At 44.5% G+C, this 25,266-nt stretch overlaps 1 protein-coding gene across 2 annotated transcripts in view; it reads right to left on the bottom strand.

Annotated features, from left to right (window-relative positions):
* Nucleotides 1–25,266, bottom strand: part of SLCO2A1 (solute carrier organic anion transporter family member 2A1) — a 661,420-nt gene that overhangs the window by 284,866 nt on the left and 351,288 nt on the right. For both annotated transcript variants that reach the window (XM_086943938.1, XM_086943937.1), the window contains exon 2: nt 12,151–12,288. In XM_086943938.1, the coding sequence (XP_086800064.1) occupies nt 12,151–12,288 (138 nt within the window). The remainder of the gene's footprint in view (nt 1–12,150; nt 12,289–25,266) is intronic.

Raw genomic sequence — 25,266 nt, 5'->3', positions numbered from 1 at the left:
GATGTACACGACCTTAACAACTTCTACCCTATCACCAACCTTCCTTTCCTTGCCAAAATCACTGAAAGATGTGTATCAGAGCAACTCACCCAACACATCAAGGACAACAAACTTCTAGATAAATTTCAATCTGGCTGCAATCAAGGCTGCAGCACTGAGACACCTCTACTACAAGTTATCGGCGATGCCCCAGTCCTTCATTCTGGGAGCTCCTGCTTCCTGATCCTGCTGGACCTCTCTGCAGCCTTTGACACTGTAAACCATCACACACTCCTTAACACACTAAAATAAAGAATGTGCTTTGATGGCGTAGTTCCTAAATGGTTTTAGTCTTACCTTACGGGTAGATTTTAAATGATCAAACTCCAAAACAGTTTCTCAACATCAATGGCTGTGGTGCAAAAAAGGGGTTGCTAATCTTTTGGATTTGCATTAGCCACCCTAGGTAGTGAGTGACGCCGGTCTTGGTAGCACTCCGACTTGATTACTAACATCTCAAATTATTGTGTGTCCCAAAACATTATTCTTTCTATCATATATGTGAAGGTGCGGTTACTCCCTTGTAGGGAACACCACTACCAATTTATTTTCACATCAATGGCTGTGGTTCATGGAGTCCCTCAAGGATCTATCATTGCTCCCACTCTATTCAATCTTTACATAGAAATGTTGGGAGAAGTACTACTAACGACTGAAAACCTCCTATCACCTCTAAGCTGATGACACCCATCTATACCTCAAGGTGTCCTCTGCACACAACATTTCACTCCTCACCACCACCCTCAACTCCATCTAAGAATGAATGACGTCTCACCACCTAAAACGTAATCCCTCGAAAAACCGAATTCCTTCTTATCTCCAATTCAAACCCTCCATCTGCTGTACAATCATCAATGGATAATCTCAACATTCTTAACGGCAAACCTAGCATAATTGACAGTGCTAAATCCCTAGGAGTCAACCTGGACCAAAGACCTAACCTCTAATGCCAAATCAACAACATGGCCAAAAATGCACGCAACCAACTGCACCTTCTCAGGGGGATCAAACGTTTCAGTCCTGAACAAGACCTGAAAAACCTTGTTCAATCTTTGGTTCTCTCCAGAATGGGCTACTGTAATTCTCTCCTTGCTGGCCTCCCCAAGATCCACCTTTCTCCTTTAAAATCCATCCTCGATTTGGAGGCGTGCATCATTCACAGAGCCAAAAGAAGCGACCATATCACACCCAAGCTGATAACTCTTCAATGGCTACTCTTTGAAGCTAGGTCAATATTTGAAAGTGAGTGTATGACCCATAAGGCCAACCGTACTTCTACCCCTTGCTACCGATCTAACAAACTGAAAATTTCAGGTGGCTCCAGACCCTAACTTAATGCTGAAAACCTAAAGCTCGAAGCTCCCACTTTCAAAAGCGAAAGACTTGTAGCACAATCTTTCTCAGGTATTGCGACCAGAGTTTGGAACTCGCGTCCTTCAAACTTTACACAACCACTTCTATCCACATCTTCAAAATGAACTTTAAAACTCCTGTCTTCCAAAGACTCTTTCATCAACAATTCTTCTCGCCTAGCCCCCCATCAGGCACACACCCTCACATCCCTTGGTGTGACTCTAACTGTTTCATTACACTCACTGAACAGCTAGTTCGACCATCGACATTAACTATATAAATATGTAAAATGTAACTATGCAACACCAATTGCTCCAACTTTAGTTTCCAATTTGTAATTGTTTTCTTTTTTGTGTGAACATGTTAATTGTAAATATGTAATCCTCACCATGAGTAATGGTAATAGTCATAGCACAATCTTTCTCAGGTATTGCGACCAGAGTTTGGAACTCGCGTCCTTCAAACCTTTACACAACCACTTCTATCCACATCTTCAAAATGAACTTTAAAACTCCTGTCTTCCAAAGACTCTTTCATCAACAATTCTTCTCGCCTAGCCCCCCATCAGGCACACACCCTCACATCCCTTGGTGTGACTCTAACTGTTTCATTACACTCACTGAACAGCTAGTTCGACCATCGACATTAACTATATAAATATGTAAAATGTAACTATGCAACACCAATTGCTCCAACTTTAGTTTCCAATTTGTAATTGTTTTCTTTTTTGTGTGAACATGTTAATTGTAAATATGTAATCCTCACCATGAGTAATGGTAATAGTCATAGCACAATCTTTCTCAGGTATTGCGACCAGAGTTTGGAACTCGCGTCCTTCAAACCTTTACACAACCACTTCTATCCACATCTTCAAAATGAACTTTAAAACTCCTGTCTTCCAAAGACTCTTTCATCAACAATTCTTCTCGCCTAGCCCCCCATCAGGCACACACCCTCACATCCCTTGGTGTGACTCTAACTGTTTCATTACACTCACTGAACAGCTAGTTCGACCATCGACATTAACTATATAAATATGTAAAATGTAACTATGCAACACCAATTGCTCCAACTTTAGTTTCCAATTTGTAATTGTTTTCTTTTTTGTGTGAACATGTTAATTGTAAATATGTAATCCTCACCATGAGTAATGGTAATAGTCATACTTGTTATCACCTCTACCATGTTACTTAGAGTTTCTTATGCAATGTACTTTGCACTATTGTAAAGCACTCTGACACCTACGGGTAAAGCATTCGCTATATACAAATGTATAAATAAATACATTGTTTCTGAGTGGGGATGCTTAGAGCAGAACCGTCACAAGGCGATAGCAGTCATGGCCCTTGGGGGCACTGTTCTCTTGTTGCAGCAGGTATGACATAATTAAAAGCAGGCCTGATCTGCTCCTTCATGATGAAGCTCACATTGCAACAACACTGGGTGGCACCAAATTGCGTGCTTCAGCTAGGATAGGGGCCCTGCAACATGTTTGGCCCTTAGCCACACCAAAGCTTCTGGCATGCCTGCTTACAGAGAGCACGCGACAAACTTGAAATCCGCAGCTAGTACGTCCTTCATTTGAGGTAGGTAGACTTTCCAAGTTTTCCCTCATGAAAAGTGATTTCTTTTTGCCTTAGGGCTGTGCATAAGCTATTTAGTACCATCAAAGCATCATACACAATTTTAATGTATTATTTAAGTGCAGCCCTTCCAGTTCCTGGTCAAACAAGCTTAGGCGCCTGGTGAGAGGATAATATGCTTTTGTGATACATGTGTACTATAGTTTTCAAAATAAGCATGCATTGTGAACATTTCCCTGGCTTGTTCTTTGGTTACATCAGAATTGAGATATTTTTCACAGCCTAATGTTAGAAACTTTTAAAAAGTTATCATTAAAGCTGCCATTTTTCTTTTCTCGTGTAGTCCTTCTATCCCTTTTACTCTCTTCCATTAAATGTAAGATTATAGTGCATCCGTTTTTGGCAGAGTTTAATAAGGATAACAAAATAAGTATGGGGGCACAAAGTTTTTCTTAGGAGCAACCATTGTTGTCTAGCTTTGATTCCATCTCATTCCACTTTCTTCTAACACCCTCTTTATCTCATTCTTGCAGGTTTTTGGGTGTAACTGTACAGTGCAGACGTTTGCAAAATCTATTGTTACCAATGTTTTAAAATATACACAGAGTTGTGTTGATTCCATTCAGAGGAGTAGTTCTCTCTCACCTTAGGCAGTTGGCTGTTAGGTGTAATATTCTGCCTCCTTTTGAATGCGTGCTTTGTAGTGGATGGTAGACTGCTTCACATCTCAGAAGAACACTGAATCAGAGCATATTAAATTATTTTTCTTCAAGATGTATTTTGTTATGACTCAAAATGCAGGGCAAACTTATTGGCTTTGCCTCTTCTTCTTCTTTTTCATCATTCCTGCTTTCTCCTGTAGTCACTCAATTCAATTTCAAGTAATAAACTTTATTCGGGTACCCAGTACCCATAAAAGCACAAAATCATGACAAATACAAACAGCAGTCTATGAATTTGAGGAGATATAACAATATAATATTATACAACAATGTTACATGATCATTACATTTTTTTTTGTTTAAACATTTTTAAAAGAACCATCTATTGAAAGTAATTTTATCCGGAAAGAAATATGACTAAAACCATTAAAACATTGTACAATTGTCAAGAGACTCAGGGATCCAAAATAGACTGACGTGTACTAATGGCTATTCTAAGAAAAGTGCATGTGCGGAAGATCAAATCTGCATTGTCCAGGGTTACTATACACAGATAGTCCTCGTCCAAAGTAATAGGCCGTCTCTTTTTAAAATAGGGGTTTAAAAGCCACTTAGAGTATTTAGTATAGTACTTACAGAAAAATAAGAAATGTATAATTGATTGGCCACTCCTTCCACCACAGGGACATAATGTTTGATTAAGGTTGGGGTGGTAACCAAGAAGAAAGCAAAGTGCAAACCTTACAGTTCCAGCTCTTAGGTGGCATAATAAGCTCCTATCCCAGCGACTCATTGGTAAAGTGAAATATATATACAGAGGGTGACAATACTGTTCGATAGACATATAATTGCGAACAGATGATTTCACCGATTCTGAGTCAAACCTCTCTTTATTATATAGAGAGTAGAGAGCATGTCTTAATTCCTTTTTGGATACTGCTTCAGCTGTACTAGAATCTAGGAAAATATGTTCCCTATCGATGCTGTGCAAGCTTTATTGTACTCCACTCAACCAGGGGATTTCCATCCCTTTATCACACTTTAAGCAGTCGCTGATAATCTCTTGAGTGAGGGAAGTTGCCTTATTCTTCCATACTGAAAGTCAAAAAAGAGCTGGTCGTGCCAGAATATATTCAGATATAAAATTAAGATTGAGTTCCCTGTGGCATATATATTGTGGTGTCGAGATTGGGATACCCAACAGTTTCCTATAAAACCTGTTTTCTTCCTGTTGGATGCATGAACTATTTACTGTGCCCCAGATCTCAGCCCCATATGTAGCCACAGGGATGCACTGTAGCTTATACATTTTCTGAATTGCTAAAATAGCTCCAGTGGTCTTAGGACGGGGAGACTCAGAATTGAATTGGTGGCCTTTGAGAACTTGCTCCTGGAATGGGCTAGATGATCATTCCAGGAGCCGTTCGCAGCAAAGTCCAACCCCAGATAAACAAATGAACTCGTACATGTCAATTTTTGGCTATCTACTGTGATAGTGCCTATCTCACGCTTCCCAGGTCCACTGCACATTAAAAAAGATTTTTTTAAATGAACACGTAAATCTAAGCCGTTCATATACTTGTTGAAATTTTGGACTAAAATACACAGAGAGTTTGGAGTGCGGCCTATAAGGACCGCATCATCTGCATATAAAAGCACAGGGATAGATTTCCCATTGATTTTGGGAACATCTTGGGTAACAGTTTTCAAAGAGTTGTTCAACCCGTTAATATAAATTATGAAGAGAACGGTGCCAGGACACAACCCTGTCTTACCCCCTTCCTACTTCAATTACCCCCGAAACCTCTCCTCCCATGCCAATCCTCACCTGTGCCTGGAAATCTTTATGGAGATACGCTAAAAAGTGTATGAGCGGCACATCGAGCCCACCTGCCAGAAGGATTGACCACAGCTTTGCTTTGTTGACAAGGTAAAAACCTGTGGACAAATCCATGAATGCCATGTATACTGGTGACCTCCGCGCAATGGTGTATTTTCCAATAACCAAATTAAGGTTAAGGCATTGTTCAACTGTCCCCGCTTTGCTCCGGAAGCCTAACTGGCATGGTTCTAGAATGTTATTTTCCTCTGTCCAGGTTAAAATTTTGTTGTACAGAACTCTCCCCAATATTTTTAGGGTATTATCTATTAAAGATATTGGTCTGTAATTACTCAGCTGGGACCTATCTCCTTTCTTAAAAATTGATACTATAATGCTCTTGGCCCATGTAGCAGGTAAGATGGCAAGAGTCAGGCTTTTAAAAATATTCAAAAGCAATGTGGCCCAGAAATCAGGATTCCATTTGATTAAGTCAATTGGTAACCCATCTGGCCCCGGAGCTTTATTCCCTAAGCTCTGCTGGATGGCCTCTTCTACCTCTAAAATTGTTATCTCTATGGGGGCCAGAGTGCCGGGCACATAGAATTCTATCCCTGATTGTGGGGTGGCGTAAATTTCCGAGAAATGATTTACCCAGGCATCGCTAGAAATGTTGCAACTAATCAGGGTTGATAGCTGGCCCATTGATCGAAGGTCCCTTGCTGCGGACCAAAAGATGTTACCTTTTTTGAACTGGCCGCCTCAGAAAGAATTTCCCAACGTTCCATCAGGAGGACTTTCTTCCTATTTGCAATCACTACATTATAATCCTTCCTAGCCAACTGAACGTCAGTGGCGCACCTGGGGTTGGCTGAAAGGGCCCTGCGTGGGTTCCTATTAGCCAATGTGCATTCTCGGCCAAACCACCTAGAGCTACTTTCTACTTGGGGTGCAGGTTTAGATAGAAGAATTTTTGTGGCCTGGCATAAATTTGTAAAATCCTGTATTACCTCAGTGTGTAAGGGTTGCAGTGACAGGCAAAAATCGACAAGATGCATGTTCCCCTTAATTAGTTCCTTAAGCACTTTACCACTATCAACCCCCTACCAGTGTAATCTTAGGGTATCGGTCGATGGGGTCAGATTCGAGGCTCCGTGTTCGATATGGAACATGGGTCTGGAGGCAGAATTCAACATTATTTTGATGGAGTTATGATCCCTGTGATCCGATGCAATGACTACTGCAGCCTTTAGTTGGTCTTCGAGTGAAAGGGAAACGAAAACAAAATCTATGTTTGAACGACAAACCGTTCCCCAAATGTTAGCTGCATGTTGCCAGTTGCATTAGGCCCGCCCACCAAATCCATGACATTAACCAGATGGTGTGATCTTAAGAGCAGAGCAAGTTCAGTACCCCTACAAGCAAATTGCCCAGAGTAACCCGCCCCTCTATCATACCCTTTACTGGTAAGTTGGGCATTAAAATCACCCCCCAACAGAAACCCTATAGGGTCCCCAACATTAAACTGTGTGTCCAAATTTGAAATAAAATCAAAAAGCCCAATGAAATTCTTGTTCAGAACAGGACGGAAGTCATTATTATAAAAGTTCACCAAATGAAAACAAACACGCCTTTTAAAGAGCATAGCTTGATAATTTTGGCTGTGAGTTGGAAGGACCTTAAAACTGCCGCCAGCAGCCACATTAATCCCTATAAACAGGCCGCCCGATAGTCTGCCCATTTTGGAGGTTAAAGCTGCCACACTAAAACAATGGAACCCTTCCATATACAAATCTTCTGTGGCCCAGTACTCCTGGAACATGACAATGGTCACTCATTTCCTGTCTTTCTCTTCCTTCTTCCTCCCTTTCCTGCCTGTCTCATTCTTGCTTTAGGTCAAAGTCTAAAGATAAAAATAAGTCTTGTGTCCTAAAATGAATGCCAATTTCTACCACGAGCAAACACTGGCACAAATTAAGCACTGGTTTTTAAGGGTGCAGATTAGCTATGCACTGACTCTAACCCCTTCTGTATTTTCATACCGTGTAAACTGTTTCCACTGCGGTTTTCCTATGATGCCTGGGTGTCTTTTGTGATACCAAGCCTTGACAGGTGGTTTTGAAAAGGATTCTTTTCTTGAATGGAAGCCAATATCAGTATGTCAGTGTTATGCTTTCTCGCACAGGATACTAGTATAACCATCTGCAGTGTACCCCAAGGATCCCTCAGCCAGACCCTCCTCAACACTTACATGAGCCCCTGGTCAGCACCCTCAGATATCACCATTTCCTACACTGATGACACCCAGCTCCCTCTCTCCTTGTCACCCCTCCACCACAAGAGCCAACTCCCACAGATGCATACTGAACGTTGATGAATGGATGAAGGACAACTGTCTCAAGCTCAACACGGACAAGGTGGAATTACTCATCTTTGAGAGCAACACCTTGCCGTGGAATGATGCATCATTGCCCACTTACCTCATCCCAAGCCCTGCCCAACGGACCATGCCCGCAACCAGGGCATCATCTTGGACTGTAAGCTTCCATGAATTAGCAGGTAAATGCAGTCTCACTGGCATGCTTCAACACCCTACCCATGCTCCAAAGATCTTCAGGTGGCTCCCAGTCAACTACAGAAGGACTGTCACGCAGGAACTCGTCACCTGCAGCTGGACTACAGGAACACACAGTACATAGGAATCACTGCACGCCTCCTGAAGAGACTATAGACTAGACAAAACTCAGTGGCTACACTCATCTTTGACCTCCCCAGACAAACCAACATCACAACTCACCTGAAAAAGCAACACTGGCTCCTGATTCAGAGCAGATACTACTTCAAAATGCTGACCCATGTATACAAAGCGCAAAATGAGGGAGTGGCATACATCAACAAGTGCATGACCTTCACCAACCAACCAGGCACCTACAATGTGCCTCCCTCTTCTTCGGAGACCCCCCCAAATCTGTGAAGGCAACAGCAGAGGATGATCTTTCTAACACCTGGTGGCCAAAGCTTGGAACAACCTTCCCCTGCACCTAAGGACCGCTCCATTGCTGCAGAAATTCAGGGAAGGACTCAAGACCTGACTGTTCGTTTGAACAGATTACCACAAAGCAGCTAGCACTCCCAGTGTCTTGAGACACTCACTGGTGATTTGGAGAGCTTTACAAATGATTGATAGATTGAGGGCAGTGAGAAATTCGAAGCATTTGAAAAACTCTGGCTGGAATGTCAGCACACAGCTTACTACAACAGTCCAAATGAGAATAGGTAGCCGTTTCCATAGAAAGAGCTGTAGGAGTAAATGCAAAGTTATTCTCGGTTCAATTTAAAAATACTTTTATTTGGTTTGATTAGAAAAAAGTTTTCACTTTTTATTTAGCATTCATCAGAAAAAGAATTGCTCTTCGATAGTCTAGAAACAGTACACTCTAAAACTGTACTTTTGAAGAAGATATGTGAGCTTTTAGGTCGAGCAGACCTACCCTAAATGCGTGAGCATTGAAGGTGTCTGCTTCAGACCTATTGTGGCCCATATTTAGGAATGTGGACAGTTACTAGACGCGCGCTTTGACGATGTCAGATTTCACCTCGGGAGTGCGCGTCTGAGCTGCGCTTGCGCGGAGCAAAGCCCTTGCTCACACACAGACACAGGCAGCCCCCACCCTTCTGCATGCACGCACGCACACACACACACACAGGCGCGCGCATGCACACGCAGGCATACGGCACACATACAGGCACACGGCACACTATCCCCTGCCTCGCATTCTCTCTCAATCACACACAGTCACGCATGCGCACACACATTCCCTCGCGCACACACGCACACACGCGCGCACACACTCCCCCCCCTCCCCTCCCCTCCCCCACAGGCCTACACACAGGCACGCACAGACTTCACATCAGCCCTGGGCCCCACTCACCGACTGCGCTCTTCCGGCGGGGCTCCTCTCGCGCTCCGCTCCTCACGGCGCGGCGCGTCTCGTCTCCTCTTCTGAATCTGGGCTCCCTCAGGTCAGAGGAGCCCCGCAACAGGCGCCACACTCCTCCTTCTCCCCGGCCCCCTCCTGGGGACCCGGGCTACCCCGGACCGGCAGGGCGCTCCATGCGCCGGCATGCCTATTCACGGACCTCGGGAGGCGGGACTTCCGGTCGGCCGCGAGCGGATTGGCCGGCCGGCCAAGAGCTTCCGGGTCGCCGCGGGCAGCGCGGCGGCACCCTCCCTATCACTACAAGGGCAGGATCTGTGCTCTTATTGAACTATGAAGCAGCCCGTGGATTTATTTTTGGATTTCAAGCCTGCTAATTAAATTGCTGAAGCGTTGGGCATCCATTAACTCAAGTAGTTATACTTTTTTTTTACTATTCATAACTCTTCATATGAAAACGCTTTTTACATAATCTGTATTAGTTGTGAAGTATAATTATATATACGGCCCGCTTCCTCCCACAGTGCCTTAAAATAGGTTATAACAGGGGTCTTATCTTGTTATGCCGTGAAGTCACACAAATAAAACCTCTGGGGCCTATTTGCCTATTTTTCTTACACTGTTCTTTGGCCTCTCAAGTAATGTTGATGCAGATAACGTAGCTAATTTGTTTTAGCATATAAAACATTCATGGCTTAATTTTATTAATTCTGCTTCAAGGCAAGTTACCCTATCGTGGAGCAATGTGTGTCTACCGCACTGGTTCTACATACCTTATTAAGCCTGCTTTCAGAGCAATGCCAGAAATTGCAATTTGTGAGTGGGTTAAGGATCTTCAAATAGGTAACAGTGTATGGGAAGACCTTTCAGTAAATATAGATTGGATGTTGCTGTCCATTCCTCCCCAGTCGCCACCCCCTCACCCTCACATCCCCTCACCCTCACATCCCCTCACCCTCACACCCCCTCACCCTCACTCACACACTCACCCGCACCCTCCCACCCACCCTCACACACCCTTTCACCCTCACACACCCTCTCACCCTCACCCTCCCTCTCACCCACCCACCCTCACACCCCTTACCCTCACACACCCTCACCCCCTCACAACCCCCTCACTCTCACACCCCCTCACTCTCACTCTCACACCCCCTCACTCTCACACCCCCTCACCCTCACACCCCCTCACCCTCAGACGCCCTCACCCTCACACACCCTCACCCTCACCCACCCTCACCCTCACCCACCCTCACCCTCACACACCCTCACCCTCACACACCCTCACACACCCTCACCCTCACACACCCTCACCCTCACAAACCCTCACTCACCTTCTCACCCTCACTCACCCTCACATACCCTCACCCCCTCACCCTCACCCCATCACCCTCACACACATCCGCACACACCCTCTCACCCTCACACACATCCTCACACACCCTCTCACCCTCACACACCCGCACCCACCTCACCCTCACACACCCTCACCCTCACACACCCGCATCCTCACTCACCCTCACCCCCATCACCCCTGTCACCCCCCTCACCCTCCCTCACCCTTTCACCCTCACAACCCCACACCCTCACCACCCCATACCCTCACAACCCCACACCCTCCCCCTCACACCCTTGCACCCCTCACCCACACTCTCACACTCACACCCCCTCACCCTCACACACCCTCACCCTCACACACCCTCACCCCCACACACCTTCACCCTCACACATCCTCACCCTCACACACCCTCACTCACCCTCACCCCCCTCACCCTCACACACCCTCACCCCCTCTCACCCCCACACACCCTCACCCCCTCTCACCCTCACACCCCCCTCACCCTCACACCCCCTCACCCTCACCCAACCTCACCCTCACACACCCTCTCCCCCCACCCTCACACACCCTCACACCCCCTCACTCACCCTCACACCCCCTCACCCTCACACCCCCTCACCCCCTCACACCCCCTCACTCAACCTCACACCCTCTCACCCCCTCACCCTCACACACACCCTCACCCCCTCTCACCTTCACACCCCCTCACACCCCCTCACCCTCACAAAATCACTATGTGATACCACAGCATCACTGAACGCCACAGCATCACTCGTTTGCCATCACAACATCACTCAGCGCCACCACATCATCAATCTCTGCGACCATTAAACAACACCTGGTTCAAATATGCTCTCTCAATGTTTGAAGCTTTATTACAAATGTAACAAAAACATGTTAATATTTCACTTCTGTTCTTGGAATTTCGTCACAATAAAATACACTGAACATAATCTTCACAAAAGTTATTTACAAAACTTTAAGCTATTGCCATTATAAATTACAATAACTTTTATTTAATTATTAACTATTAAAAAAAAATTAAAAGCCATTGTTATTTGTAATATCAATACATGTAAGTCACGTAAATACAACACATATTGCATTACAAATGCTATAGGTGTCACATTTGCGAAAGTTATAACTATTGGCATTGTAAATGACAAAGCTATTAATTTAGTTATTTTCAAAAACAAAATATAAATAAAAAAATTGTCATTTACAATACCAATAGCTCAAACTTTCCTAATGCGAGACCTATTGCATTGCAAATGCTTGTTGTGTTTTGTAGTTGAGGGTGCGATACAAAACAGAAGCTTACCTTAGCGCGTGGGTACTAACATTGAGTCAATCTAAGGACTTTTGATCTGCAGCCATCTTGTGGACCTGCTGTTTGCATTGTCCCTCTGCCCTTGCTTACCTCATGTAGACTGGAGATAAGGCCAGAGGAGAAGCTGGAGAGGCCGAAGCGTTTCTCAATGGTGGTCAGGCTGCTCTTGAAGTATGCACTGTAGAGGAGCTGAGACAGCTGCAGGAGCCCGTGGCACAGCACAAATACCTGCGAGGGGTAGAGGAAGAGAAGGAATGACACTTTGGATGGAGGCCATTGCAAACTAAAGAAAGCACACTATGTAAAGCAAGATTTTATCAGGACGGCAGGTCACCTCCCTTCTGTCTGCTACCATACTGCCAATGGATGCTAGGCCTGATATGTGCAGGTAAAATCTCTGTTTGTGGAACCACCACCATCTATTATTTTTTACATCCTTGTCCATTTTTGTAGTTGACTTCCTTCGCCATACATTATACTTATTTGTGTTGTACGTTTATTTTGATGTAAGTCAGGTTTCCTACACTCAATATGTTGTCCACTTATCTCTCATTGTGGACTAATGAAAATTCAAAACAATTGGCTGAGTTTTTAAATTTGCACGAGCATATGTTTCATAATTGATTACGAATGAATTGGGCGTATGTGCTGATTGTGCTTATATTATGAATTATTATAGATGTAAGTTATTATCAAGAATAGAGTACTGTTAGAGCCCTATTTTTACAAATGAATATATACTAGGGGTGATGACTGAGATAAGACATTCTTTTATTTGCAGATGTTTGTGATTGCATGGGGTTTGGTCAATATACTTTCTGCACCAAAATTATGCTGTAGTAATCACTCCATAAATCACCTTTCAAGTGTGCCTGTACCCCCTTTCTCATTGGTATCTCCCTTTGAAATGTATGAGCGAAAGGTATGGGCCCTACGATTGTATCTCCACTATTCTGCACTTCCCTACCATCTGCCTAGACTATTGCCTATCTGTGCTGGGTCTTTGCCACAGCGTCACCAGCACTCTTCTCATTAGTGACGTCCCTCTTGAAAGCTGTGCCTTATAGCACCACCACCATCCTTTCAGCAGGGCCTTTCGGTCCCCCTCCCATTCCTGTCCCGAAGCAGGCCGACTTACCATACGTTTTTGTGAGACAGAATTGTTTGTGGGACCATCTTAAGTTTTACACAATTAATTTGGGAAAATATGTGGCGAATGGAGCATTTTCAAGCAAAATGGTCAAAACCTGAGAGGATTTAAGCACTATCTTAGGTAGGTTATATTTTAATTAACTTTAGAGGTAAAATGTTGTTTTGTGCATAAGGGATCTTTAAGTTATTTTCATTAATGCAGAACTCTCAAAGTGGCCCAAGCCAGTTCTGGTTTTCACTTTGCATTCTGGTACTGGTAATTGGGAAATCAACAAGTACCAGAAGGAATACAAAATTAAACAGGACTTCATGATCTATGCTCACCTGCCATGTGGCAACATGGGAACTGTGTTACTTGACTTTACTAGGAACTATATAGTGTAATTCCTTGCTGTAATGAGCATGCGCATTGATCTATCTTCTCATTACTACAAATAGTTTGATTTTCAAAAGGTAGGATTTCTCAGAGATAATGTCTGCCTTTGATAGAAATACTCACACTCAATGAGAGAAACTGCAGGTCACACATCAGTGCGTTGTCAGTCATTTGAAAACTGTTTCCAATGTTTGAGTTTCTATAACATTTCTGTCCTGTTGGATAACGGTAAAATTTTTACGCTTCCAAGGCTTACTCGTGAAAGGAGAATGTCAGGAAAGTCCTGCTGTGTGAAAGGCTACCTATTTCTGCCACACCTTCCCCCTTCCTGAAACATTTCAATTGTCTCAAGGATCTGAGAGTCACTTTCCAGAGTTAAGATGTTAGGGACTGCGAATCAGCAGAGGTAGCTATACATGCTGTTCACTGGTCGAGTTTGATGTGTGCGACTGATTACCTCCTATACATTTTCCTCTGAGGTTGTAGAGGGATTCCTTAATTTTTCATTTTCTGCTACACCTCTATTTTTAGGCTTCACATAGTTTTGCAGTGCAACGCGCTGTTCGCTTTGCGAAGCATGCAGTATACAGTATAGTGGGGCGAAGCTCTGCCCACTTTGCGACCATGTTTTTCATTAGCTTAAATCAGAACTGCTGCATTCTGATTTGTTTTCGGCTTGTTTGTCCCTCCTACTCACGGTCATATCGTCATTTTTCTCCTTCCATTGCTATCTGCCCCTTTACTTTACAAACTATTTTGTTACTCTGCCCCCCTTCCCTCCCGCAGTCCGTAACTTCTCCACTCACCACCCCCCTGCTCCCCACTCCCGATCATGCCTTCTTGGATGCCCGCAGGTTTGTTTATAATGCAATAGATCTCTCGTAATATGAGTCCTATTGCATTTATAAATGCTTGTTTTCTCCTGGGATTGGCTGACCAAGTCTCACACTTTATTTTGCCTGACCTGTCCAGACGGCTGTGTTACGCATGCGTCGTCCAGCAGGCACTATACAGACGCTCCTGCGCATGAAGAGGAAGGTCAGACCTAACCACTTTATTCGATTAATTAAAATCACAAAAGAAGAGGAAGGTGTTTACCAGGACACAGGCAGCCTCCCAGCAGAGCCGGAAGAGAAGCATGCTGCGCCTGAACAACCACAGCTGCAGCCTCTTCAGCAACGCCGGAGTCACATAGTGACACAGGGAAATACAGATGACTCATCCCGCTCTTTGCCTCAGTCTCATTAGAACAGCAGGCCCTCCAACCCCCACAATTCACGTTTATTTGTCTGTCTGATTGCCTTTGCCTGTGTTTCCTTTTGCAAGCCATCTGCTGCTTCAGGTTGTAATTCGAGGCATGTTAAGCAGTGCTTCCTTCACAATTCCAATGTCGTACTTCCAAGACATCTTCAGGTATGCATCATGAACATGTATTTAGCATGTGTGTTGTTGGTGGGAAGGATGTACCACCAGGCTCCGTATGAGGTGCATATCTGCTATGGGGCTCCGGAGGAGGTTTAAATATGTACTATGCCTTCTTTTCCTGACTCCCCTTCAAATTGTAATTACTACTGTCCGTGGTGTTCTTCAGCCTCACTGCTGCAGTCAGGTAATCTTCACACTGGCAGTACAAACACACAATCAGAAATATATACACATGGCTTAGGCGTCAGCCAGGATGGAGGGATAGTGGCGGAGCTCCCGCGCAGGACCTCACGTTCAGAACTTTTATGGCACTTCTCCGGTGGTTTACCGACAAGGAACGATACTCGCTTCATCTACATGATGCCGTGATTTCGGCGACGTCTTTGTTTCCTGCTTCCCATTGACTCAGCGTCCCTGCTGCCGAACTTTGTTTCACCGCGGCTCCGGCCGCCATTTCGCGTTTTTGAGGCGGCGATCCGCGCCGCAAATGCTGAGCCTCCACACAGCTTTAGGACTGCGCACTGCCTCAGCAATCCTGCTGCCTGCCCATTCAAATAATGAGGTGAGCCTCTTTTCTTTATATTCACCGTTCTTCTGCAATACCGGGCTTCCTCTCACTGCAGCCTCGGTCCCCAAACTCCGGCCGCCATTTCCTGGATTTACTTCATCATTATGACCAAATTGTAACTGGGACTTTTCTTTGTATCCCTTCCTCATTCCAGGTACTCTCACTTTCAAATACATATGGGCCTCACTTTTTGAACTTTGCTTGCCAGCAATGCAGTGCGCAGCTCCTTGACGTTCTCAGTGGTTTCCCTGGCTTTATGCGCTCTGCTGCGTTTGATGTGCCTATTCTTGAAGTGTTTCCTCCACCTGCTGTTTCATAAATGAGGGGCATTGCCTGATTCCAATCCAGTTTCAGCTCAGCGGGTGCTTCATACATAATTGTCATCACCACAGCTCAGAGCTTTCCAGCCTGCCCGCCTTCCTGCTTTATATAACGCATTTTGCTACTTCACTCTCCTCGCAGAGATGCTGTCTCTTATGTTTGGATCCTCCAGGTTGCATGCAGGCGCTTTTCTGCATTGATTTTATTTCTTCTGACTCGTTTTGTTGTCTTTCTATTGCTGGGGTACGCTCAGGATTCCTGTTTCGCCCTGCCGGTGGCTTTTCTAATTCACTGACTCTTTTCACCATTTTTTTACTTCTGGATACCAACGCTTCCTTTCGTCGCATATGGGGAAACTCCGTAATTTGAAGTTATCCACTGTGAACAAGGCGCCTCTCCACTCCGACTCTGATTCCCCCTCACAGGATATGGAAGACGGTGCAATGTCTAAACCGGAGGCTCATCTGGGGGCGATCTCTAAATCTCATAATGGCAGCAAGCTCCCCACTACATTAGCGTCCTCTAAACGCCTTAAAAAAGACCCCCCATCTCCAGATAATGCTTCTTCTCCTTCTTCTCTGGATCTTATTTTGGAAGAACTACGTGCTCTTAGACCTTTCATGGAGAATACTTCCCAGGCCATACAGAGCATGCAAGAAAAGTGGACGACCATGGATTCCCGGGTTTTAATGCTTGAACAAACAACAGAATCTGTCCAGAGCTCCTGCTCCCGTATTCCGTCCATGGAAGCTGAAATTCTTCATCTCAAGAGGCAGACAGAGGATTTGGAAAACAGGAACCGTCGAAACAACCTTCGTCTTTACGGTCTTCCTGAACTTACGAAGGGGTCTAACACTTCTGCCTTCTTCCAAACCTTTCTTCCAAAACTCCTGTATGCTCCTGCCTTGTCTTCTATTAATATACAAAGAGCCCACCGTCTGGGTCCCAGAGTTTCCTCTAAGCCTTGCGGCGTCATCATGCTGTTCCTGCAATACACGGATCTGTTACAAGTGCTTTCTGCCGCCAAGGCCAAAAAACAAGTTATTTAGGAAAGCCATTGTCTCTACCTGTCTCAAGACGTTGCTAAAGCCACGGCTGATGGTTGGAAGAGGTTTCTTGACATGCGTCCCCATCTGAGAGCCCTCAATGCCAAATATGGTCTTCTGTATCCGTGCCTTTTCAAAGTTATGTATAAGGAGAAGACCACCACATTTGAGGATCCTGCAGCGTTGCAAGACTTTCTACGTCAACATGGAGTGAATGACATGGACACTTCCAGAGCCATCTGATTGGTCATGGACTTGAAGGAAACCCTCAGTCTTGTGACCCTTGTCTCCATTATGCGTTCTATTCTCCTCCTATTGTTTAACTCTTTATCACTATCCTTTGTTTTAGTTCCCTTCTTATAGGTTTTCTTCCAAGTGTTTATCCTGTTGTTACCTCTGTTGTTTATTTACTTTGCCATTTCTTCTATCCTGCAGGCTGATGTCCGGAGCGGTTGTCGTGTTTCGCTGTTGTCGCTGTTGTCTCTGGCGTCGCCACCCCCTATTCCACGGTTGTTTTGTAAGAACGTCATTCAGTCGTCTTTTTGGACTTGTACTGTCTCTATGTTCTTCATCTCCTTTTTTTCCTCTCTTTCTTCTCTCTTTTCCTTCTTCTTTCTTCACCTTTCTCCCGCTATCTCTTTCTCCCTTGCTATGCCTACTTCCTCTTCTTACTATCTGACATTCTCACCTTATTTCTCACCTACCATGACTATTTCTTTTTGCTTTTCTCTTATTGCTGACTTAGTAAGCATGTTTCTGTTTTGCTTTATATATTTCTTACTGTTTTCCACTCCATGTTATTACCTGGAATGTTAAGAGTTTAAATAACCCAATTAAGAGACAACGAGTACTGTCATCTGGCTCGGCTTAAAGCTGATGTGGCTTTTATTCAGGAGTCTCATCTTTCAGAGGCTGAAGCCTTAAAAGTTAAATGTTGTTGGGTGGGACATGTTTTCTTCTGTCCAACTGATAATAAGAAGGGTGGAGTTCTGATTTTGTTATATAAAAAGTTAAATGTTTCTGTTGTTTCGCAGGAATGTGACGACCAGGGTCAGTGGATGCTTGTTAAATTGCTTGTTGATAAGATACCGATTGTGTTATTTAATGTCTATGCTCCCACTGGTGTTGATAAGTTATTCTGGCCCTCTATTTCTAACAAACTCTCTGCTCTTCATGAGGATTATGTCATTTTTGGGGGGGACTGTAATTTGATTTTGGACCCCATTTTAGATCGACATTCCAAGGTTAAGTTCTCACCCTCTAGGATGCACTCCCAGTTCACTAACACCATTCAAAACAATGCACTGGTAGACATTTGGAGATTGTGTAATCCCGATCTTCGGGAATATAGTTTTTACTCCCCTGCACATAACTCCCAGTCACGCATTGATTATCTCTTTTTGAGCAAATCCCTCTCCCAACACGGTATTCATTCCGATATTGGCTCCATTTTGATCTCTGATCACGCCTCAGTACTCGTTGATATTGATCTCCTTCCCTTTTCTCCCCACTCAGGCAGATGACAGTTTAATAATTCCCTACTCCTTGATCCTATTTTTTGTACAGAGTTCTCTAAATTCGCATCTGAGTTCTTTTTGCTTAACCACACACCTACCTCCTCTTATGTCATGGTTTGGGATTCTTTTAAGGCGGCCTCTAGGAGTTTTATTATTAATTTTGTTTCTCGTAAGAAAAAAGCCAATGAAGCTAAATCTTCTTCCTTCCTCGCTAAAATTAAACAACTTGAACTTGCCTACCATTCCACAAATTCCGCATCCTCCCTTAAAGAACTCATCGAGGCCAAAATTTCCTTTAATAAATTCACCACCGATGCTGCTTCCAATCTACTATTTAAATGTAACGCACGTTATTATGGGGGTCAAAATAAAATGGGGAAATTACTCGCTAATTATCTCAAAATCCGAAGGGAACGCACGAGAATTGAACAGATTAAATCGTCTACTGAAGATTTCTTGTTTAAAGATAAGATATCCTCAATGAATTTATGCTTTTTATAAAAATCTTTATACTCCAGAACTTGTTCCCTCTTCGACTGATATCCTTTCTTACTTCCAATCTCTTTCTCCTCCTCCCTCGTCTCATGTGAATTTTGGATCTCTGACTGCCAATCTCTCACTCTCTGAAATCTCTCATGCTGTCTCTAAATTGCGTCATGGCAATGCCCCGGGCTCTGATGGGTTTACTATTGAATTTAATAGTCATTTTGCCTCTTTCCTTTTACCAAAATTATTACTTCTGTTTCAAACTTTTCTGGACTCCGGTCATTCTAGTGGGTACTTCCAACAAGCCTTAATTTGTTTAACCCCCAAAGAAGACAAAGATCACTTGCTCTGTAAAAATTCCCGCCCTATCTCTTTAGTTAATACTGACTATAAGATTTTGGCCAAGCTTTTGGCCCTTCGCCTAGATCCTATCCTGCCAGACTTAATTGGCCCTGAGCAATCCGGCTTCGTGAAAGGTCGCCTTTCTTCTGATAATTCCAGAGTCTTTTTCAATATTCTCAGCAAAGCCTCCTTTTTGGATCTTCCTTTAGCCGCTATCTCTTTGGACGCGGAGAAGGCCTTTGATAGCATTGGTTGGGATTTTATGTTTCAGGCTCTCTCTTGGACCGGTATCCCCTCTAAATTTAACTCTCTTATCTCTCTACTCAATTCCAATCCCCAGGCGTCGATTTTTGTTAATGGGGCTGTTTCCGATTATTTTAATCTTCAGAGAGGTGTTCGGCAGGGTTGTCCTCTCTCCCCCTTATTATTTGTCTTAGAATTGGAACCTTTTCTTACTAAAATATGTCAGGATGAATCTATTTCCGGTTTTCGCTTTGCTTCCCAGCAAGTCAAGCTTTCGGTATATGCCGATGACATTCTTTTCTATTGTTCAGATCCAGTCTTCTCGCTTCCCTCCTTTTTACAACAGGTTTCTTCTTTTTCTGTTGTTTCAGGATACCGTCTTAATGTAGACTTTTTACTGTGTATTGCTGTACTCACCGTTAAACGCTGTCTAACGCTGGTCAACATCCCCGTTCCACCACGGCTGGTGCCGCTTGAGTGGAGGACTCAGTGACCTATAGTTGGGCTAGTTGGGCTCCCCCTGGTGACGCACTTCCGGGGACGGGTTGCAGGCGGGCCTTCCCTGGTGACTCCTACTTGAAGGGAATGGCAGCACCGTCGCGCAGCGGTCGCATGCAGCGGGCACGACGCGGGCGCGCCGAAGGCGAGCCCGTCTGTGCCCGTCCGCGCCAGGCCGGGCCCAGGGGCCAGGTCCCCTGCTCCCCCCTGGTATATTCCAGACAGTCGCTGTTATGTTGTGATTCACTTGCCTACACATTACCAGATAGGGTAATCCTGAAACTCAAGCGGGAAGGACTCCTGAGACCTAATGATAGCCCCAAGTTAGCAATCAGAGCCTCCTTACAGGGCACTTCGACGAAACAGGCGAGCAGGCAGGGGTGTAAGTTTTCACTGCTTAACACCCGATCTTTGCAGAAGCACTGTCTTGAGGTTTTCTCCCTCCTGCAGGAAGAAACCGTAGATATCCTCTGCGTTACCGAATCCTGGCTTAATGAGTCCTCTACTCCAGATTTAGTGGCAGGCTTACCGCCTAATTTTTCTGCTATCCATGCCAACCGACCAGATAATGTGAAGGGGGGTGGTGTCGCGTTCCTCTTTAAAAACACTCTGAAGACAGAAACACTATGTTCAGAGTGTATTTAAGGTGCAGACGTCTTGGGTGTGAAATTCTGCTCCCCTACGGATTGTGTGGCTTTTCTTTTAGTCTACCGCCCACCAAGCACAACAGTTAAGTTCATGGAACCATTCCTGAAGATGGTCCAGGACCTCCGTACTCGTTATGAAGGGCTGGTGGTTTTAGGCAATTTTAACTTCCACTGGGAAATTACCCCGAAGGACAGCCAGGTAAAACAACTTGATGAAGTTTTAACGCACCTGGGACTCACACAGGTGGTAGAGGAGCCAACCCACCAGAAGGGCCATACCTTGGACCTGATTTGGTCCTCTTGCCCACTTTTAGCACCCCCGGTGATTTCCCCATGTCCCTGGTCCGATCATTATCTGATTGAAGGCCATTTTCCACTCCTGTTGGGACAGCGGAAAGTTAAGTCACAGTGGAAAGTACTCCGCAGTTGGAGGCAGGTTAAAGCTTAACGACTTAATAACCGCTCTATCACAAACCTCATACCCCCCGTCGCCAATGGACGATGTGGATACTGAAAGCACCGCCTTGCAGTCTTTAGTCAAGGAAGCTATTGAGGTTGTTGCCCATGTACACAAAATTAGAATGAGAGACAAGGGCAAAGCTGCAGGATGGTTTAAAAAAGATCTTAGGGAACTAAAGCAAGTTCTTCCCCAACGTGAAAGAGCCTGGCGCAAGTCCCGCTCGCCCATTGCACGTGAGGCTTACACTCTGCAGCTTGCATCTTATAAAAAAGCTATTCGTGTGAGGTAGGCTGAATTCTACGAAACAGCCATCCAAATGGCAGCCAACCCCCAGAAAGAAGTTTTTAAGGTCCTAAATGATCTACGTACAGTCAAAGAGCCAAAGCCCTCCTTTGACTCAAAAGACTGCCGAGACTTTCAAGACTTCTTTATGAATAAAATTAAGAAATTGGTAACAGAAATCAGTCAGATCCCAAACCTTCCATGTTCTATTGAACCCCTCCCATTCCCCATCAGACCAACTTTGCAAAACCTATCGGTTTTACCAGCCCTAACCAAGGAGTGCCTAGCGACCATACTGAACTGGGTGAAATCCGGCTCCCCAGCTGACCCCTGCCCACCTCAGATTTTCAAGTTGGGATGGCTCGGATTGACTCCTTGGAGACGGGACATGTGCCCTCCAACTTTAAAGAGGCAAGGGTGGTTCCATTACTTGAGAAACCAGGTGCCGACCCAAAAAACCTAAAGAATTTTAGGCCAATTTCCCAGCTTCCCGTTCTCGCAAAAATTCTAGAGCAGCATGTGCTGCAATCTCTCACCCACTTCTTAGAAAGTAATCACCTTCTTGAGCCCAATCAGGCGGGTTTCAGAGCTCACCACAGCACGGAACTGGTAATGCTGTCCGTGCTGGATGACCTGAGACTCAAGGCTGATAAAAAAAAACCCTGTGCCCTGATCCTCTTGGACTTATCCGCGGCATTTGATACCGTTAATCATTGCCAACTTTTATCGCGGATGAAGGACCTGGGGATTCAGGGCACAGTCCTAGCCTGGTTGACATCCTTCCTTGAAGATCGGTCGCAGCGAGTTCAGCTTACAGACCTTGTGTCTAAACCAGCGAAGTTGACTTGCGGTGTGCCCCAAGGCTCGGCCCTGTCACCACTGCTTTTTAATATTTATCTTCAGCCTCTGATCGCGGCATTGAACAGGATGGACTGTAGATTCTATAACTATGCTGACGACACACAGATCCTGATTCAGATTGACGACAAAGCTCAGGCTCACTTGAGAATACAAAACACACTCAAATTTACAATCAGCTGGATGTCGGATAACTCTCTAAAAATAAACCCAGACAAAACTGAAGTCCTGGCAATTACAACAGCTGCTAATCCATGGAGTGATAAGTTTTGGCCGGCTGAATTAGAGCCACTTCCAGAACCAGCGCCAGCAGTAAAAAGCCTCGGCATCAAAATTGATGCCCTACTATCAATTCAAGAAATACTTTATTCGGTTCAATTCACAAAAACCATAAAAGTACACAAACATTAAGAAGGGTCCACAAGTCACCAAGCAGCATAACAAATGATAAAATACAGCATAAAAAGGGAGGGAGTACCCAATAAAATATGCAGCACATGGTGGCAAGAATTTAAAAACAACAACAACATATACGATGATCAATAATTAAAGAAATCATTATAAGAGGTTGTAAGTTTAAAAAACTTGATTCAAGTTACAATGGTCCACATTTGTGAAGAATCATCTAAGACCAAGTGATCTTTTTACTAAGTCTCATCGCTATGGTTAGGAATTTAGCCACGTTGTAGATTTCCCATATTTCCGCTAAAAGTTGAAGGTACAGCAAAGCTGGCTTCACTTGTCTAAAACCTTTCCCTTTTAGCAGGGGTATGATGAACTTATTCCTAATGCCTTTGAAATGATCACAAAAAAACAGAAAGTGGGCAGTATCCATGATTGAACAGCCATCGCATTTGCACAAATCTAAGTCCGTGCCCCTGGTCCAGCCAGGGCGGCCGGAAAATAATAAGTGGAATTTGTTCAGTCGGAACTTAGTTAAAAGATACCTATGGTTAGAGTTGTTGACGACCTTAAGGTAGAGTTCCGGTACGTGGCCAGAGGAAACAATCAGTTGATGGGACCTGACAGAGGGCTTTAACAACTCCCTACCTTCTCTCTCTATTCCTCTGTTCAACAAAAAGGTATTTTTAACCCATTTCAAATCACCTTTCACCAAACTAGAAGGTTTGTTGAACAATTCAGGCCGACCCAACTTTTCACACATTTGTTGTACATATTTCAACCAAGGGATCTTTTCCCAGTGATCTAGCGTTAGGCAGTCTTTTAAGATTTCATGATTCACTTCAAGCTCTAGATTGAGCCAGACTGATATCCATTTTAAAATGGGGGCCATGGCAATTCTATCCTCCAGATAGTCCACGCCGCATTCCTGATGAACTATGAAGCTTGCCGTGGATCTTGGGAGGGAAAGAAGCGTTTTTAAGAAATTATCTTCCGTGACCTGGAGCGATGTGACTGGCCTGAAGCCCCACAGGTCTGCGCCATACATAGCGATGGCAGTACATTTGGCAGCATATACTTTTAAGACTGCCTCAATGGGCTTCACCCCTAATTTACGTGAGAAGCCCAGCAACGCAAAAATAGAGCGTGCCAGGGCTATTTTTTTCTCCAACATTTGAGGGTGCCACGTAGAACATTCATCAAAAACAACCCCCAAATAGGGAAATCTGGGGACTCTTGACAACTTATGCCCATTACAATGCAATGACATCACATTTTTTTTGGCCTTCGCTTTATGGCCCACCACCATGACATGGGATTTACCAAAGTTAATACTTAAGTCAAGATTATTCATAAAAACATAAAAAGAGTTCAACAGGCATTGAAGTCCCACTGCAGTTCTGGCTAGGAGAGCGGTGTCATCCGCGTACAGTAAGGCTGGCAGTAGATGTTTCCCTGCCCTCGGAATGTCCTTACATGCTGCGCCCAAGACTCTACCTAAATCATTTATATATAGTGTAAAGAGCAGGGGAGCAAGAATGCATCCCTGCCTTACACCATTAATAATGCTAATTTTTTCTGTGCAGTTCCCCTTTCTGTCGTAACGGACCGTTGCAGTGAGGTCCCTATGGAGGTCTGCTAGGAGGTGCACGATATTTGGATCTATTCCGATGTTAAGGAGCTGACCCCACAGCTTGGATCTGTTTACTCGGTCAAATGCCGAGGACAGATCCATAAAGGCAATGTACAGGGATCCTTGCTTAGCTAAAGTGTACTTCCCGATAAGCAGTTGTAAATTTAGGCTTTGGTCGATGGTACTGCGCCCCTTTCTGAAACCGTACTGTAGAGGAGAAAGAATATTAGTCTCCTCTAGCCAATCGGTCAGTTTACATAGGATCACTCTCCCTAAAACCTTGACCGCGGAATCAATGAGGGATATAGGTCGGTAATTGCCCGGGTCACCCCTATTCCCTTTTTTATAGATGGGGACAATTACCGACTGAGTCCATGACTCTGGAATGCCTGTCTTAGAAACTCTATTAAAAACATTGGCTAAAACTTTGGACCAGAATAAAATATCAACTTTAAAAAGATCAGAGGGAACACCATCTGGTCCAGGAGCTTTATTACTGGTCATCATACCAATGGCCACGGCCACCTCTTCCTCGTTCACTATCAAGGTATAGGGCAATTGGGGGAAGGCAGTCAAGCCTTCTATCCCCAAAGACTCTTGTTCGTAAACGGACCTAAAGTGCGAGTGCCATTTGTCTTCTTGGATTCCACAATCCAATTCATTGTTACTAGGATCTGAAAAATAGGGTTGATTAACCACAGCCCAGAACTTGGTGCTTCTTTTCAATACATCAGTTGAGGTCAGGTCGGCCCAGGCATCCTCTCTAATCTCACGCCGCCTTCTTTCGATGGCAGTCTTTATATTCTTTCCTGAGAGTAGCCACGAGCAATTTATCTACTGGTTTGGACTTGAGTGCTACCTTAAGTTTACGGTTAGCCGCTGAGCAGTTCTTATCAAACCATCCTTCCTTCCCTTGTGTTCTACCTTTACCCTGACGCGTCAGGTTGGAG

The sequence above is a fragment of the Lissotriton vulgaris genome, chromosome 11 (assembly GCF_964263255.1).
Source record: "Lissotriton vulgaris chromosome 11, aLisVul1.2, whole genome shotgun sequence".
NCBI classification, from domain to species: domain Eukaryota; kingdom Metazoa; phylum Chordata; class Amphibia; order Caudata; family Salamandridae; genus Lissotriton; species Lissotriton vulgaris.
This window is presented reverse-complemented; position numbering and strand designations above follow the sequence as displayed.